We start from the raw sequence: 19482 nt of genomic DNA, 5'->3' as shown, positions 1-19482 counted from the left end.
GGATACCTGTATAAGAATACGGTTCTAGAAAATATGTGGTATAATTATAAACATGTAATATTTCGGTAAAGTTATAAGCATATTGATAGAAGAAAACATTACTATCAAGTCTATTGAACTAAATGCAATCAATGACTCGCTTCGTCGTACGGGTAGCGCTTATTATATTTATTAACTGTAGCCAGTCATGTGTTATTTAAATATAAAGATTAATTAATACTATGCTATGACTATATACGTAAAGATTATTTTACAAATATTGTTAGCGCATAGTGTATGAACAATAAAAATATACCTTCCTAGATTATGTAACTTAATTTTTTCAATAATCTGCTGTAAATACCTACACTTTGTTTTACAAACAACATTAATAAAACTATGTTTAGTTTTATTAATGTTGTTTGTAAAGTGATTACTTATATTGTACTAACAAGTACAATTTAAGTAATAATATACACTTTGATATTATTACTTAAATTGTGCTAACATATTCAGGATTCACTGGATGCAGGCGGTTCATGATCGTGAAGTTTGGAAGTCCCTACAAAAGGCCTATGTCCTGCAGTGGACGACGCTGATATGATGAATAATATACACATTATGATTTTTTTTTTATTTTAAAGTATATTTCTATTAATTAAATCTGTTTTTTCTTTTAGTTTATGAACTACTTCCTTTGGGCAAGGATCGTTACTTACTGCGGTATGATAACAATACATATTCCAACCACTATGAGAACCAGTCAGGTATAGCTATGTGGTATTGTTCTAAAAGGAAGAGAAAAAATTGCAAGGTGAAACTGAGGGTACAAGATGGAGTCATTATTAACGTATCTGGAATTCACACCCATGAATGAATTGTTGCTTAGTGGACTAAGGGACTCAGACCAATTATAGAAGGACCAATATCGCACCCAAATTCACGAACAAAAATGTCTGTCGTTATATGAGGAAAACGAGATTAGATTTGGTATATATCTTATATTTAACTAAAAGATTTTGCCTGTTTTTTACACTATTCAACTACACAAAACGGTATTTTTACGAAGTTCTTTAACCGACGAACACGGTTACAACTATGAAACATTGATTTTATAGCGATAGTCTTTATAATCGCATTAGATCGTTGATCATATACTTTGACAGAAAAGTAACGTCTAGCGAGGCAGGTTCTATACAATAATTGGTCTGAGCTAACGGATGATTTATATTGGACCGGGGCGTGCCGTGTATGTAGTTTGGACGGGGCCACGATTTTGAAATGATACATACATTTTGTATGAAGCAGTTTTTTTTTATTCAATAACAAGTTAGATCTTGTCTGCGATCTCATCTAAGGTATGATTCCGCTATTCCGCGATTCTTCGATGTAATAATATTCGCCTATAACAAGTTTTATTAGAATTTAAACTTTATTTCTGTGGATCAAAAATAAAATGTCACTAACAACGAAATAGCCATGGAAATGAGAGATGTCACATCGATGTAACTTTACAGAATGCAGGGGCTGATATTAAGACTAAGCAGTCTATATTGAACCGGAATTACCAGAGAATTTTCTTATTTCTCTGCATGTGTGAAGTCTGCCAATCCGCATTGGGCCAGCAGGGTGGACTATTGGCCTAACCCCTCTCATTCTGAGAGGAGACTCGAGCTCAGCAGTCTATGATGGAAGCGGGCTTACTTGGAAGTGGTACAAGTTTATTTTATCCATACCTCTGTTGGTTTCTACACGGCTACGTACCGGAACGCTAATTCTTTGCCGGTAGAGTGGTATGTCTACCACCAGATAAGAATTTAGAAATTACAAAATCCTAAACTGAGTATCGAACCCAGGATCTCTCTGTTAAGATCCACAGCACTACCTGCTGCCTAGAGAGGTTGTCAAAATAATTTATATTACACAGAGCTTGATCCGTGTCCGTGATCCTGTCGTTCCCAGCCTGGACATGACCCGGTCTAACATAAACCATGTCAGAAGGTACTCCTAGGTATCTCATTAAATGAACCTGCTACCTTCTAAATCTAGCACAGTTAAAACTCCATAATTGGCTACCCTACTTAAATATTATGGTAGGAGCAAAGGTAAAAGGTACCTACGTACCTACGGCTAGCGTTCTACCTACACAGTACCTACATAAATTGGGATAGGGAACCTTCCACAATTTATTTTAAGAATAGGTTTTTTATAAAAAAAACTATATATATAATATATGTGTGCGTTATTAAATTTATATTTTTTCCTAGAATAAAGCAGTAAATTATTTAAAACACAATAAAAAAACAATTCTACTTATGTCCGTTATGTAGTTTGAAACGATACACCAAATGTGCCCGAAAATGGTTTCGTTAGGCAATAATTAATAATAGTTTAACAAAATAGTCTTAATTATAGTTTAAAATAAAAATTAAATTCAGTATGAATGATATTTTTTTTTTGTGAAAATTTAGCTCCTGACTCACTTGATGTTTAGTGACGATATATTCAAGTGAGACGAGGGTAGTTCGCGCAGTCTATACCCCTATAATTTCTACGTGACCGCGTACCGGAATGTTGAATCGTTGGGTGCTAACATTATAATAGGCATGGTCAGGTTACCATAATGCCAGCACTACAGTATGTTTTTTTGAACATTATAATGACTGACTTTGTACATTTGCAAGTATTGAAGCAGATTGTACCGTTCACAGCTTCATTTATATATTTCAATGTTTGAAGCTGTAGCGTCGACATCTTACATGACAAGTGATAATAGATATACCTCACACTTATAAAGAAACTCAAATTGAAAATATAGTTAAATATATTCATTTGTGTTATCGCGTTGGCCGCTTTTAAATTTACATGTTTTTAATAAATAGTGTAGGAAATAGTACTTTGTGACGGATCGTGTTGGCTTCAGTGTGTTCGTGGCGTTCGAGCCGTCCACATCTCTTGTTGTGTAATTCTTTATGCGTTAGTAGGGATAGGCGGGGAGAGTGACTTGAGTGGAAAAGGGGAGTGTTTGTATACAGTCAAAGGATCCTTTAACCCTACACACATCGTTCACAAGTACGTGACTTTACTCAATGTCATTCTGTGCCATTCTAGGATCTTATTTTGGTTACAGTTTGATTTGTTAATTAAGTTGTCCTGACAAGTGCTGTGAATCATAACCTTTGTTCGACATTAGTTTTCTTATATTTGTAATCACTTTTGAGTCCTATAATATTTGAAATAGAAAGACTGGCTGGTTTCTCCACGTCGGTTAGTTTATTAGTTTATTCACGAGGTCTTTTTCTTTGACATAAAGTGACATACGTTACGTTTAGAATATCCGCCACTTTAACATAAGTGGTAGAATACGTATACGTATACAAAATTACAATTAGAAAACGTTTTTGACGTGACAACATCTTATAATCCGATGGAGCCGGCTGCACACTCGAAAAAAGATGACGTCATGCGTCGTTCCCACGCTCTAGGGTTGCCAACTTTTTTTACAAGAAATAAAGTAAGTATATTCTGGTCTATGAAGATTATTAAACAGTATTTGAGAAAAACGAACATTTTCTTTTATAAAAATGCAACCATTCCATCAGTATTTTCTCATGACGTTGTCACGTTTAATTATCGTCAGACAACCGATTTTTTTTATTTATTTATTAAATGTTAGTCAATATAGTACTATTGCTTTCTTAGTACTGTAGTCTGTAGAGTTGTTTTAAATATTGATTTATTTAACACAAATGAAGAGGTTTTTCACTTTTTGTTTTCAGGTTACGAACTGATACCTTTCGGCGAACAGAGGTTCTTACTTCGGATCGGTAAAAACACATTCTCAAGTAATTACCTCAGCACGACGGGTAGGAGTGTGTGGTGCTGTTCTAGAAGGAGAAGAAAGAAGTGCAGAGTATCTGTGAAGATGCAGGACGGAGTAATAGTGAATATATCGGGAACGCATACACACGACTGAATACACAGATCTCAGAAGATCTCACACACGTTACAGATTCTCAGAAGACCTCACACGTGTCACAGATCTCAGAAGCGTATAGTCTCAATATTGTGTAGGATTAATGATTTTTCTTTTGTCTCTTTAATTCCATTCCCTTTAGTCTCGTAAAAAATTAAAGTCAAAGTCAAAATTATTTTCTTTTTAAGTAGGCTTACTTTACAAGCACTTTTGAAACGTCGGATTATGTTATGATAATATATATAAAGTCGAAACTTAAAAAATATAATATAAAAAACCAATCAACTTGAGAACATTTCCCTTAAAAATATAGTTATTTCTATGTGTATACTAAATAACAAATTCAGATTTTATTTTTTAAATATACCCGACAGTCAATAATTTACCTAGATCTTATCTATCTTGGGACTAAAGAAAACTAGACTTGGTATTCAGAAACTCCTTTTATCATGATGATATCTTCGGATCAAGTTATCCGATCTTCATCCTACTTAGCTAATGATCATCTTTTGAAAATCATATTAATTGATTATGAAACACGGCTAAAACTTATGTGATAAAACGTCGGAGTATCTAAAGCACTCTCTCAATTTATATAACGCACGATCCAAACTGGATCGTGCAGCTTTGCAAGAACCAGCTAATGACTAAGGGCCACGATTATGGGTTCGAGACTAATAGTACTAGAATACTCTGAAGTTGCGTCACGTGACTTTTAGCCGTGTTTGATAATTAATTTATTAGAATAACACTTTAAATTTTGAAAATTCGTTTTCTATTAAACATCGCGATCAAATAAGTTCATACGTTTGGTAACTAGGGTGTCACAAAACAGACACACACTTACACCCTTAGTTATAATCGTCGTCATCAACCCATATTCGGCTCACTACGGAGCTCGAGTCTCCTCTCAGAATGAGAGGGGTTAGGCCAATAGTCTACCACGCTGGCCCAATGCGGATTGGAAGACTTCACACACGCAGAGAATTAAGATAATTCTCTGGTATGCAGGTTTCCTCACGATGTTTTCCTTCACCGATTGAGACACATGATATTTAATTTCTTAAAATACACACAACTGAAAAGTTGGAGGTGCATGCCCCGGACCGGATTCGAACCCACACCCTCCAGAATCGGAGGCAGAGGTCATATCCACTGGGCTTAGTTATAATACCACCCTTTAACCACCCTTCTTCCACGTAGGGCGCTTGTTAGATACACACAATCAATCTTATTTTGTAGAATTTATATATATATATATATCAAGCCCAAAAGGCAGATATTTTCAAAAACATGAATACTTAAATTCGTTATAGCTTGCCTTTGTAAAATACGCTATATGTACTTAATAATTAGAATAGAGAACTTAACGGTGTTATGTGTTACGGGTAATTGTCATTAATAAATTATTATGTTTGTTCAAAATAAATTATTCTAGAACAAATATTTACTCATTCGCACGAGCGCTTTTTTAACGGACAGTAAAAGCGTTTAAATAAAACAAATGCATTCCCAAGTATAACTATAAATTCACACGTCGCTTTTTTTCGAGCAGTGTTGCATTTTCAATTTAGGGCATTGGAAATAGGTACTCGTATTATCTTCCTTTAACTTCATACTATATTTGAACGCTTTTTTAACGCCCGTTAAAAAAACACTTGTGCGAATGAGGGCTAAGTGTTTCTTTTCACTCTTATCTTAATTCAGCAACAAAAAAAACAGCTGATTAGTAACAACTTTGATACAAGTTGGGAGGAATGGGAGTTTACCAAAAGTTGTAACTAACCAGATGTTTTTACTGTGTTAAATTGTATAACAGCCACAATGTTCTTCAAATTGCGTGGTATAATATCTCGTTCTGACGCTCAGAAATTTTCATTACCTGGTAACCCAGTTAGTTACCAGAATCAATAATTTTCGTAAATAAACAGTCGAGCGTCTCATCAAGATGAAGCTACTCATGGAAAAATAACTTGCTAGTAATAAATGTTCCACGGATCCTGGGCTACTAGCCGTGGAATTATTAAAGCTTATAATATGTGATTTGTTTTCAGACGTATTGTTCGAGCCTACAAAAAGTGGCAACTACACGCTTCGATACGCGAACCATACGTACTGGAGTAACTGGAATAGCACATACCTCAAAGAAAGGCCCACCCGAAGTTGGTACTGTTCAAAACGCACCAAGTTAAGGTGTAGGGCGTGCGTGAAGACGAAACACCGAAGTGTTATAGCTGTGATTGGGAACCATAATCATCACTGAGACGAAAAATCAAAAATTAAGACAATTTACACACAGTTTCTTGAATATATCATATCAGCTATACATGATAGTTCATGACAGGTCACATTAGATTACGCTAGGCTGCCTGTCCACCAAAGCGGAGTGAGGGAGCGTAGCGGAGAAACAGATTAATGCGGAGCGGAGCGAGGTCTAGTAGCGAACTGACTTTTCGAAGAAACTTCACCGCTCCGCTTCCCCGCTCCGTTTCCCCGCTCCGCTTACCGATTTTATATGAATTTGAGTCTAGTCCTGTCCACTTAAGAAAAGCGGAGATTTTGTGCAATCCTATTGGTTTATATTAATTGATTATGAATAACACTCACGATAGTTTAAATTCTAAAATCCTATTGGTTTAATATTTCTCCGTTTCTCGGGTCCCCTGCCTCGCTCCGCTTCGGTAGACTGGCAGCCTAACAGGATACATAAGTCTCCTGTTAGGCTGCCAGTCCACTGAAGGATAGGAGACTTATGTCTCCTATAATACTTAAATGAAAGCCATAAAGACGAATTGAATTAAATTGTAAGGACTTCAAAACACCACGGTCTCGAGCTTAAAGTATCCGTGGGCGCCCTGTTATGATATAAATACTTAATACCAGAGTTCATCATCATGATAACAGTCCATATTCCCACAGTTGAGCACCAGTCTCCTTTCAAAAGAGAATAGTTAGGCTAATAGTCCACCAAGCTGGTTCTATGCGGATTTGACGGTTATAGGGTTTGAAACGCGTGATATTTAATTACTTAAAATGCACAAAACTGAAAAAGTTGGAGGTGCATGCCCCGGACTGTATTCGCCCTACGAATCGAAGGCAGAGGTTATATCCACTGGGCTATCACGCCTAGAAGTCATATGCGATTGTCTTGTCCAATCACTCGCCGTACAATCAGAGCACGCAATTGTTTTAATACATTAGATAATAACTTATAATAGTCAATAAAATGAGAGACTGTGATAGTCCATAATATCTCAGTTTATGAAGCCTTCTTCTTGGCTTCTACCATAAGAAAGTACCTACGGTTGCCAGTTATGGAATTTGGGTGTGATTTCTTTGTAAGGTAATAGGTTTTAAGGATCTTCATTTGCGTTTTGGTTGAACATTGTAAATATTATTATTATCTAAAAGGTTTGTACTTACTGCTAGATATCTAAGTCATGCTTCAGATTGCCCTGAAAGTATGATAGTTCAATGTAAATACTATAGTTAGAATAATCAAACAAGTAAGACACGAATTTATTATACACGCGTTTCGTTAATTAAATTAACCTTGATGTGCCAAAATAATAACTTAAACGCAATTTTTAGTTAACATATTTATATTTATTAAAACTAGTTTTACAAATTTGCTTTTTAATTTTTACACCAACCGTTTTCGATGGATGGATAGATAGAACCAACGGCTTATATTGTAAGATGATGAAATGAGTGTTGATCTAATTTGTCAATAGTGCCGTGTACTACATAGATGCAAAAATGTATTACCTACCGTGAGGGCCCATTTTTACTAATTTTACGCATAATGGCATTACCCTACTACCCTACTTAAAAACCTTATGCACGCCACTCAAAGACATATATTGTACCAATGGTCCATTGACTCGTCAGTCATTCGCTCGGCTTACAAAAGATTACATGACAACTTGTCGAATATCAGTTCCCCGCTCAGCAGTCGCAGCAGCAACAACTTTCGTGCACAGTTTGTATACAACATAAAGGCAGTATATACAGTAATTGTCGCTGGTCAAAGTATGCCGAGGTAAAGGAGAAGCCTATTAAATTAGGTATCATTTATCTTGACTTCTTCTTCTTCTTCTTTTTAGGGTGCCTCTCCGACTAGCGGAGGTTGGCAGTCAGTTTCTTGAACTCCTTCGCGAGGCGAAGTAATTGTGAGGCGCTCGCGATCCCGGTCCACTCTCTGATGTTTTTCAGTCAGGACTTCTTCCTGCGACCAACGCCTCTTCTACCAGCAACCTTTTCCATCAAGATGAGATGTAGAGGCACGTGCCCTAGATTTTTCTCGTCTTGACGGTCTGCAAAAGTTCACGCTTCTGACTGTCGCGTCGCAAAACTTCGGCATTCGTCACTTATCTTGACGAACACGTGTTATTTATTTTGTGATTAAACAGCTTCCTTAATATTTCCTTGCTTGTTTCCAGTTCATTTCATACCGACCATGCAAGGCAACTATAAGTTGTTGTACAATGGTTTCACGTACTGGTGCGACAAACACAACTTGGTGCAAGGCAAGCCGTGCCGCTGGTATTGCTCTAAGAAGAAAAGCAGGAAGTGCCCCGCCACTGTTCAGACTTTGGATTCGGAGTTACTGTGTGTCAACGGGGAACACAAGCATTCTTGAATATTTTTTCACTACTCATGCTCAAAAACACTGTCATATTACCACTCCACAGCGGGATTAAACAAGCGTTTCAGCCTCTAGGGGCTAAAGTAATTTTGTTTTTAAATTTTTGTCTATTACGAGCCTAATATAAAACGAAAAAGAAAAAGTTTAATCATACTAAAATAAAGACCTCTATAAAACGAAGGATGTTTTATTCGTAAATAGAATCATCATAGGTGGGAACGAGTACAAAATATGTAAGACCCTGATTGTTTGATAAAAAATTGTAATTGGAACGACAGTGTTCTTGTCTGTGGAATGCGTATTTTTTTTATTTGATTTTTATTGAGTTGCGAGCTGCGTCTGCAAAAACAATTTTAACATTGAATACTGTACTGAATTATTTTATTTACTCGCAATCGTAGTGAAAAATATAGTGTAACAAGCGGGGCTAAACCCATTATAAACTCGGTTTCTATTTAGCGACCCTCAACTTACGGCTCGTGCCGTAAAAATACCTCGTATATAATGGGTCTCTTTAGCCCCTTGTATCTACTATTATCCTATAAACCAAGAAAATGTTATGTGACGAATAAAGCCGTGCCATGACATTACATTGCAAATGTTTTTAAGTTCGTCTGTGAAACTATTGTAATGTTTATTTCTACCACCAACCAGCATTGCTGTGATTGCTAATGTTATTATCAGCACATGAAGCTTAACGACGACGGTGATATTCATGCGAAGATTTCTTGACCTTGGAAATGTATTTTTATTAGGCTTTAAGCGTAATAAAACAATTTACTGATCATCGAAATTAGAAAATGTGTTTAATTTATTTGTTTTTGTCAATACCGCTGGTACTTGTAATCTATACTTATAATAAATCTGTAGAGAGGTCAATTCTGTACATGAAATATATTTCCAAATTAACTATCAGGGGGTGATTAGTGATCGATACTGATGCCAAAAATGCAATCAGTAAAATTTTTGTCTGTTTGTCTGTCTGTCTGTTTGTCTGTCTGTCTGTCTGTCTGTCTGTCTGTATGTTCTTTATAGAAACAAAAACTACTGGACGGATTTTAACGAAACTTGGTACAATTATTCAACATACTCCTGGGTAGGTTATAGTATACTTTTCATTACGCTATGATCAATAGGAGCAGAGCAGTGAAGAGAAATGTTGAGAAAACGGGAGAAGTTACTCAATTTTTTAAGCTTCCGTCCCGTGTACAGCCTTAATGGTTAAAGCTACATGGAAATCATGTATCACGGAAATGTTCTCCTTAAAATTATCTATAAAAACACAACAGCATATATATGTCTATCTTTTATGGTTGACTCACAATAACACGTGTAACTCCCGATAGCTTAGCAGTTCGGAGCTTTCTAATTACATTTGTCTACTCTTGAGTTTATAACACTCATCACTCATCCCTAACTAAAAAAGGTAACATTATTACGTAATCAATAAAAAAAGAATCATAAAAAACGGTAAAGAAACACCAAAGTTATACAAGAAATACGCTAAGCCATCGCGCGTGAATACTAATTCATGCTTTAAGGATTATTTTTGTGTAACGGTTGCCGCGCTCGATGCGTCTCGCGAGGGGGGGGAGGGGGGGGGATAAATAAAGAAGTGCAGCCTTAATGAGTAGGGTAGGGTAGGGGTAGGGTAGTGGTAGGGTAGGGGTAGGGGTAGGGTTGGGATAGGGTAGGGTAGAGGTAGGGTAGGGTAGGATAGGGGTAGTTTGAAAGTTTACAACGACTTTCACGCGGACGAAGTCGCGGGCGTCCGCTAGTAAAATAAATAAGGATAAACAGAAGTTTTTATGTTGCAAGAGAAAAACTTCTATATTTCACAAATGTATATAATATATCTATTATCTTTTATCTATATCTTATCGGAGCAGAGTTTAATATTTTATAAATATAATAATATTGTTATGTTCAGGTACGAGAATTTTAGTTACATTATTTTTAAAATAATAGTGGTTGTGTTATGGAAAAAAATAATTATTTTCTCTTTCTTTCTAAGAAGTAACAAACATTTCAACTATCAAAATTATCAGGTTTGGCAAATTTCGAGAATCCGTCGATTTTTTCGGGATAAAAAGTTAATCCAGAGTAAAATCTATTTCCATTCCAAATTTCAGCCAAATCGGTTCAGTAGTTGCAGCGTCAAAGAGTAACAAACATCCAAACATCCATACAAACTTTCGCGTTTATAATATTAGTAGGATTAATTGTCTTGATAAATTGACGGCCTCCGTGGCGCAGTGGTATGCGCGGTGGATTTAATGACGGAGGTCCTGGGTTCGATCCCCGGCTGGGCCGATTGAGGTTTTCTTAATTGGTCCAGGTCTAGCTGGTGGGAGGCTTCGGCCGTGGCTAGTTACCACCCTACCGACAAAGACGTACCGCCAAGCGATTTAGCGCTCCGGTACGATGTCGTGTAGAAACCGAAAGGAGTGTGGACTTCTTTCTCCTATCAAGTTAGCCCGCTTTCATCTTAGGTTGCATCGTCACTTACCATCAGGTGAGATTGTAGTCAAGGGCTAACTTGTAAAGAAAAAAAAAATTGATTGTGATGGACCCATCCGCTCAGTGAATTCATGGAATGCTAAGTCTCGTTTATATTTCAGGCATTTTCGTCATTGGAAGCAAACGAAAGAAACAGTTGGTATTCAACGGCAATAAATTCTACAGGAGAGGCGAGCTTTATGGTAAAGTCCGATGGTGTTGCACCAAGAGATGGTGTAGAGCAATGTGCTATACAATTGATAATGAAATTGTCAAAGTCAAAGATACGCATACACACAAGCAAGTGTTTTAAATAAGTTTATAATGACCAATGGGATCTTATGAGTAAATAATGTAATATTGAAAAATATATATAATAACAAAACTGTTATCCATCTGTACTTATAATAATACTGTACCATACCAGATGTCCAATTGTCTATGTTATCAACCCATATTCGTCTCACTGCTGAGTTCGAGTCTCTTTTCAGAATGAGAGGGGTTAGACCAATAGTAAACCACACTGGCCCAATGCGGATTGGCAGACTTCACACAGACTTCAGAATTGAGAAAATTCTGTGGTATGTAGGTTTTCTCGCGATGTTTTCTTTCACCGATTGAGACACGTGAAATTTAATTTCTTAAAATGCACACAACTGAAAAGTTGGAGGTGCATGCCCCGGACCGGATTCGAACCCACACCCTCTGGAATCGGAGGGAAAGGTCATATCCACCATATCCAGGCTATCACGGCAATTCTGTACAAAAAGTTCCAGAAGAGTACAAAAAATAATGTATTGTAAAATATGTAAGATTATTTAAAATTCATCCTCCGAAGGGTTTTGGGGGGTTGATTTTTTAAAATATAAACTGTTCATATTTTGAGTTATATTTCTGTAAAATGATTGGTGGAATATTTATTATAAAACATGCGAAAATATAAATAGAAGGACGAACGAAGTTAAGAACCAGGCGTCCGCAAGTCCTCTATACAAACTCGAAGAACATCTGATAAGTGTCTAAAATTGTAACACACGATGATGGTAAATGCGTTACAAAACTTTTCAAAAATATCAATAAAAATAATACTATTCAATTAATACATATTATTATAAGTTGTCAGTTCTCCGTTGAGATACGAAAATATTGACTTTATACTATTTTGTTGCTCTTTGTAGCTGCTGTTGTTGAATGCTAAGGGAGAAGCTACACGGCGCGGTGCAGTCGCGGCGCCGGAGCGATGTCGCTGCAGCGTCCTGCATATAAAAATCAATGTTATGCCAGACGGTGTAGTGCGTTCCGGCGCTGCATCGCGGGCACACCGCGCCGGCGCCGCATACTACATGTACACCGCACAGTGTGGCTTCACTCTAAGATATTCGTTTCATTTATATTCCAGTCGCTTTCATCATTGGAACCAAACCAAAGGAACTGTTGGTATTCCAAGGCAATAAGTTCAACAGGAGAGGGGAGCTTCGCGGTAGAGTCCGATGGTGTTGCATTGAGAAAAAGTGTAAAGCAGAGTGTTATTCAATTAATAATGCAATTATCAAAGTCAAAGATACACACACACACGCAATGGAATTAAATTACATTTATAATGTAGAAACACACGAATGGGATCTTGTGAGTTAATAATGTAATATTTAAAACATATTATAGTAGTAGGGGAGCCTAAGAGTTGATTTGAATTTCCTTTTTTTTTGGGACGGCTTACCTTCGTCAAAATTTTATCCTTCGCCACTGATAGGTATACCTTGCACGTTGTTCAGTACTTCCACCAAGTACAAGCCAGGTAAGTTTAGGGCAACCAAAAAAAAAACTAACTTTAGAAATATTCAACCAGCACGTCAGATAAAAATAAAGTAGTTTAGTTAATTGCTAAAAGGTGTGTATTTCGAAAATCTATCGATTTGAGTGTAACATTGGGGTAGAGCCCTCGCGCCTGTTATTTTATACCTATTTAGAAGGAAATAATCCCCCAACTAATCGCTAATATTTTTTGACTTTTCATTTAGCCGTAGTAATAAAATTTGTCTTTTAAGTCTGTAGTTTTTTTCCCCACCGCTGTAAACGTAAAAGTATATAAAAATTTATTCTTCCTAATGGTGTATCTACTTAATCTAATCGGTCCCCGTGACGCTTTAGTAACTGCAAATTAAGCATCCTGGGCTCCCCTACCCATGTGTGAGTTTTAGTCGAGTTTCATAACAAATTAATAACAAAACAGTTATATGTAAATATTTATCCTTATATAGCCTTAATAGTTCCACGGTAAAGATGTTGTTAATCCTATAAATAAACTCGAAGAACATGTGGTATGTATCTAAAATGATAACACAAGATTATCATCATGAATTTGGATATTGATTTGTTTGTAAGTGCGTTACAAAATTTTTAAAAATCTCGATAAGTATTATTTACAGTTATATTTAATTATGTTTTTGTATATTTTCTGGGTAGTTTTCGAACAAAGATTGTAAATAAAGTTAACACTAACAAACATAATAAGTTATACTTATATTCTCCTGATAAAGAAATATCATTTTTTGTTATATAAGTAACCGCTTGACCGCATTCATGCCTCATGGTAATATAAACATTGACTCCGTATTCCAATTACTTCTTCTCGACAGTTCCTGAATCCTTATCCCGGATATGTAGATTAATCACCAATTTGAGGGTAGATATAAAAAAACTACCTTACCGCTCGATTGCCCGGTCAATTGAGTCCCGTTAGTACGACACGGGCGGAGCTCGTACGCAGTATTTTGAGTGCATTCTAAGATAAACCCGGACACCACGCGGTGCTACGTACAATTTGACACTTCTCAGACAGAAATCTTGGTGTGCACAAGACAGATACACAAGAAGTGTTATTTTCGAGGATGCGGCCCAGTGCTAATGTCTGTGAAGCCAATGTCAAGGTGTCTTAGCGGGGAAGCTATCTATATCCTGACGGCTTGGCGGATCTGTGGCATTGAAAGGTAAGTAGTTGGTTTGCTCACGATTGTCTTCGTTTCGGTAGTGAAAACCTACTCTAGATATGGAAAGGAAACTATTGAATTTCTGCTGAAAAAATATGCTGTTTGGCATTAACGAAATTGAGATTATATGTAAAAATGTCATCCGGTGGATTACTGGTGGATAATCACAAAGTAGGTAAATTACATTTTGTCAATTGATTTGATGTTTATTTTAATAGATTGATAATAAAGCCCAAAATAGTTAATAGGCCAGCAGACACAGTGTAGCTTTACAGTCCAGAGTTCTATTCCCGTGGCACATTCCACGTAACCTTTTTTATTACACACGCTTAATTAAAAGAAAATCCTTGACAGAATCAAGCAATGGTTGCCAGTAGATTGACACATGAAGACTCTCTCTGTTTGTACAGGTTGGTAATATTATGGGATATATGGGATACTTTCTTACGTGATTATCGCAGGTACAATATAATGACGTTGGTGATTATGTACCAATAATTAAAAGTGATATATAAATAAAGTTTGAATTTTATCGCAAAGTGGTAGAAAATTACAATACTAACAAAATTTAAACTAGAAAAATTAATTAGTTAGTTAAAACAGAAATTGTATTATAATAATGTACGTAATAACAATGATAAATCTAATGGAACTTATTGAAAATCTATTATTTCAGGCAGAATCATTATTGGATTGAAAGGAAACGAACAACTAGTCTATCGCGGTAACAAATACTACAATCGTGGAGAAATCAGCGGCAAGACGAGATGGTGTTGCACAAGGAAAAGATGTAAGGCAATATGCTACACTATCGGGGATGAAATCGTGAAAATAAAGGATGTACACAGCCATCGTCCCCATTATTTGCTGTATTAAATACACCATAATATAGCTCGTATATTCACATAAGACTATTTGAATTTTGATGTAAAAAAAAAAGTAAAAGCCTTTGGGTGTGAGAAAAATAACGAAGTGGTACGGTTGTGGAAAATTTTTTTTTGAGTTATACCATAGATGTGTGAAATCGAAACCCACTTATTATAAGTCCTCATTCGCACGAGAGTTTTTTAACAAACGTAAAAAAAGTGGTCAAATATAGTATGAAGGTTTTTTTTTTTATTCTTTATAGCCCTTGACTACAATCTCACCTGATGGTAAGTGATGATGCAGTCTAAGATGGAAGCGGGCTAACTTGTTCGGAGGAGGATGAAAATTCACACCCCTTTCGGTTTCTACACGGCATCGTACCGGAACGCTAAATCGCTTGGCGGTACGTCTTTGCCGGTAGGGTGGTAACTAGCCACGGCCGAAGCCTCCCACCAGCCAGACCTGGACAAATTAAGAAAATCTCAATCTGCCCAGCCGGGGATCGAACCCAGGACCTCCGTTTTGTAAATCCATCGCGCATACCACTGCGCCACGGAGGCCGTTAAGGTCTATTTCCAACGCCCATAAGTAAAAATGCAACACTGCTCTATAAAAAAGCGTCTTGTTTTAATAACGCTGTCGTGAACATATACTTGGGAATGCATTTGTTGTATTTGAACGCTTTTTTACATCCGTTAAAAAAGCTCTCGTGCTAATGAGGGCTAAAACAGTGACTTATTAAACACGCACGGACAGATGACTATTAGATAATAGGTTTTGCTGATCCTATCGCGGATCCTATATCTCTATCCTATCCTATTGGACACCTTTCGCTCCGTCTCCATCTACTACTTCATCAACTACTCCATCTCCTACTCCATCTCCTACTCCATCTCCTACTCCATCTCCTACTCCATCTACTAATCCAACTAAACCCAAACTGTCTTCCGAAAGTAGATTGATTTTAAATTGTATGGTTTTTGATGTTTCGTACAGAGAATGTATTCGTTTATTGAATTTGTATTTGGAATGACTGCATCACTGCTACATTCTGTGCGCTCTATCTGCCTAATTTTCTTTAATTTTTTTATTAGTATAAAAATACTCAAATACAGAATACTCTCCCAATTTCGTGATAGATTATAGATATTGTTAGCTAAGACTGCATCAATAGGTACATTGTTCATTATGTGTAGTGGATTCATGATTGGTGCTACTAAATAGTACTAAATAGTTTTATAACATAGAATAAGCTGTGAATTGTTGTTTTAAATGTTACCATCGTATTGATTTGTGAATAAATGTTAATGAAAACTTTATAAAATATTTAAAATGAGTAAAGTCTTTATAATTTTAATGGCTGTACCGGTAATAGGTTTTACTAATAGTTTTTATTAGCGGAAAATACATTCATTACACACGGATGAAGTCGCGTGCATCCTCTAAAAATAAGTACATACATAATTTTCAATCTCAGACTAACTAGTATCGCACCCCAATGTATACTAATATATAAATCTGAAGAGTTTGTTTGATTGAACGCGCTAATCGCAGGAACTACTGGTCCGATTTAAAAAAATATTTCAGTGTTAGATAGCCTGTTTATCGAGGAAGGCTATAGGCTATATATTATCCCCGTATCCCTACGAAAACAAGAACCACGCGGGTGAAACCGCGCGGCGTCAGCTAGTTCACTAATAAAAGTGCCTGTCATTTACTGAGAAAAACGAGTTTAGATTTGGTTTATATCTTATACTAAACTAGATTTTTTTTCCCGTTTTTTACACCATCCAACTACACAAAAAGGTATTTTTACAAAGCTCTTTAACCGACGAACACGATTACAACTATGAAAAGAAAGTTATAATCGCATTAGATCATTGATTATATACATTGACAGAAAAGTAACGGTTAGCTAGGCAGGTGCTCATCTAATTAGTCTGAGTTTCCAATAGCTATTTCTATTACAGTTATTCTTTTATTATTAATTCCAGTCAGTAAAATGACATTTCAGTGACAGTTGCACTTGCCATTTTACTGACTGGAATTAATAATCGTACAATATAGTTTATTATTTCTCAGATTTTTTCAAGTTAATAAAGTTTTAAAAAAAATCCTAGTGCTTATGATTCAAAATTCAATTTAGCATGTTATTGTATAAAATAATGTTTTTAAATACTGTTTTCAGTTCTAAAACGTTATATTGTGCTTATAACGCTTAAATAAGGCGAGCAGATTTGAACTATCACATAAATAATGTCTTTATAGCTTTTGTTTCAGCACTTCTTTTGCAAGATAACAGGGGCAAAATTCAGATGTGGTACAAAAACATGAGATTCGACCGGCACAAAGTGGGCAAAGACAAGATTCGATGGAACTGCGCCTATAAAGGATGCAACGCTTTCTACTGCACTGTTAACGGATCCGTGGTCAACTCACTCGAAGTCCATACCCATAAATACACATCTAAAACCAAATCGAGATTCGTTTTCGACTACAATGTTCGTAGTTATGTCAAAATACGTGAAATGTAAAATAGTGTAGCTTGGCAAGTTCGTAACACTCCCGATGGATGGGGGGCAGCGATGCCCCGCGCGTACGACTTCACACCCACTCAGTCATCAACGAACTTGCCAAGCTATAGCTAAACTCAAGCCATATTCGATGTTTGACAACAAACAAATTAAAATGAGGGTATAAATCGCTAAAGGGTTATAGTCATTTTACATCTAATAATTATAATAATAACTTGGTCTTAAAATAATGAAAATAAATTTGAGCAATAAGTGTAGAACTATTAGATACAGTTATTGTATTTTAAATAATATTTCATAATACAAAAATATAAATAATTTAAAATAAATAAGTTATGAAATGGCGTGTGTATTCTACCTTCAGTAAACAGTGCACACAGAGAATGGCTTTAGTCTAGGTGATTGTAGTATATACAGCAGAAATTTTACCATCAGGTGATATTGTGGTCAAGGGCTAACTTGAAAAGAATAAAAAAAAATCCGATTCCTGACAAAGTAGACTGGTAGCTGGTTGCATCTTCTGATGAGGTTATTCACCAATTTTCTTTTTGTTATTAGACATTAAGTAAGAATATGACAATTATGTCAAATAGGTATCTCTGCCAAATATACAAACTAATTAATTTAAGTTTCTGTAAACATTTTGTTTCATGAATAAACGGACCTACCTAGTAATCTTATTGATTTCATTTATTCATTTAAATATTTTTACACACTATTCACATAATTTGATAAATGAATATAGTTTTAAGTTATTAGTCGATGTTAGGTAAGCATGTTATCAAATAAAAGAATGTGTTGATAACTTGATTGGTATTTTTTAACCGACTTCAAAAAAAGGAGGAGGTCTCAGTTCGACGCGTATGTTGTTTGTATGTTTGTTACCTTATAACTTCGTCATTTCTTAACCAATTTTAATTTTTTTTTTATGGTTGAAATAGTATACTTCCATATTAATTGATTATGAAATACGGCTAAAACTCACGTGATATTAGGTCGCAGTATGCCTGACTAGTTTCGAATCCAATTAGTCATGCGCTAGTTCTTGCAACGCGGCAAGATCCAAACTGCGAAGCGGCTGCTCGTCGCGCAGCTGCTCGCATCGCGCGCTCGGAGAGGGGTTGAGTGGTGGGGAGTGAAAGTGACCTTACACGTATCACGTGAGTTTTAGCCGTGTTTCATAATCAATTAATATGATTCTAAAATAAAGTATACTTCCAGATGATTTTTTTTGTTGAACTTTTTTGTTAAAAAGATTTTATGTACTCGAATCAAAAAAATTATGCATTGTCTAGTGTACCGATTAGTCGAAGACGCCTGAACCGATTTGTGTCAGTTTTAAAATGCTGGAGTCATGCTAATGAACTACGCGTTCATATTTAATTTATCTCGTAAATTATAACTTGGGTTTTTATTTCAGCGCATTTCTTCAAAACTAACAACGGTAAAATTCATATGATGTACAAAAACATGAAGTTCTACCAACAGTATGAGGGCAAAGACCGGATTCGATGGAGGTGCACCAAACGGGGTTGCAGAGCGTTTTACTACATCGTCAACGGTTTCACGGTGAGATCTCAGGAACAACATAACCATTTGCACGGCTCTAAGTTAATTTTAGATAATGTTCGTAGATTTGTTAAAGTAATGGATGAATAGTTCGCTCATTGCGATTTTTTAATGTTGAAATTCTATTTGGGAGCGAGTTAGTCAGCGAAAGTCCTACATCAATGTTTAATATTGCTACTAGATGAAGAAATAGTCTACGAAAGTAACTTAGTTTGTTACCCGTGTTACAAACATGCAGTTTTAACTAAACAATGTAACTGTACAGTTAAACAGCGCAGTTTTAACTATACCTACAGTTATATGTAATCAAAGTTACAAAAACGTGCTACTGACGTGCAGTTTTAACTAAACAATCTAACTAATCAGTTTAATTGTTCGTGTGTGTTACTGTACAGTTTTTGTAATATCGATTAGATAAAACTG

General features: G+C 36.0%; 1 protein-coding gene across 13 annotated transcripts in view; it reads left to right on the top strand.

Annotated features, from left to right (window-relative positions):
* The window catches only part of LOC112049969 (protein tramtrack, beta isoform), a 536667-nt gene that overhangs the window by 383100 nt on the left and 134085 nt on the right, over nt 1-19482 (top strand). Inside the window, exon 5 of one of the 13 annotated variants that reach the window (XM_052884052.1) lies at nt 17225-18165. The exons of the other annotated variants lie outside the window; for them this stretch is intronic. Coding sequence (XP_052740012.1) covers nt 17225-17490 — 266 coding nt within the window. The 3' untranslated portion in view covers nt 17491-18165. Of the gene's footprint in view, nt 1-17224; nt 18166-19482 lie in introns of those variants that run through there. 13 annotated transcript variants of the gene reach the window in all.

The sequence above is a fragment of the Bicyclus anynana genome, chromosome 10, assembly GCF_947172395.1.
Source record: "Bicyclus anynana chromosome 10, ilBicAnyn1.1, whole genome shotgun sequence".
NCBI lineage: Eukaryota > Metazoa > Arthropoda > Insecta > Lepidoptera > Nymphalidae > Bicyclus > Bicyclus anynana.
Note: the sequence above shows the minus strand (reverse complement) of the source record. Positions and strands in the feature narration are given on the sequence as shown.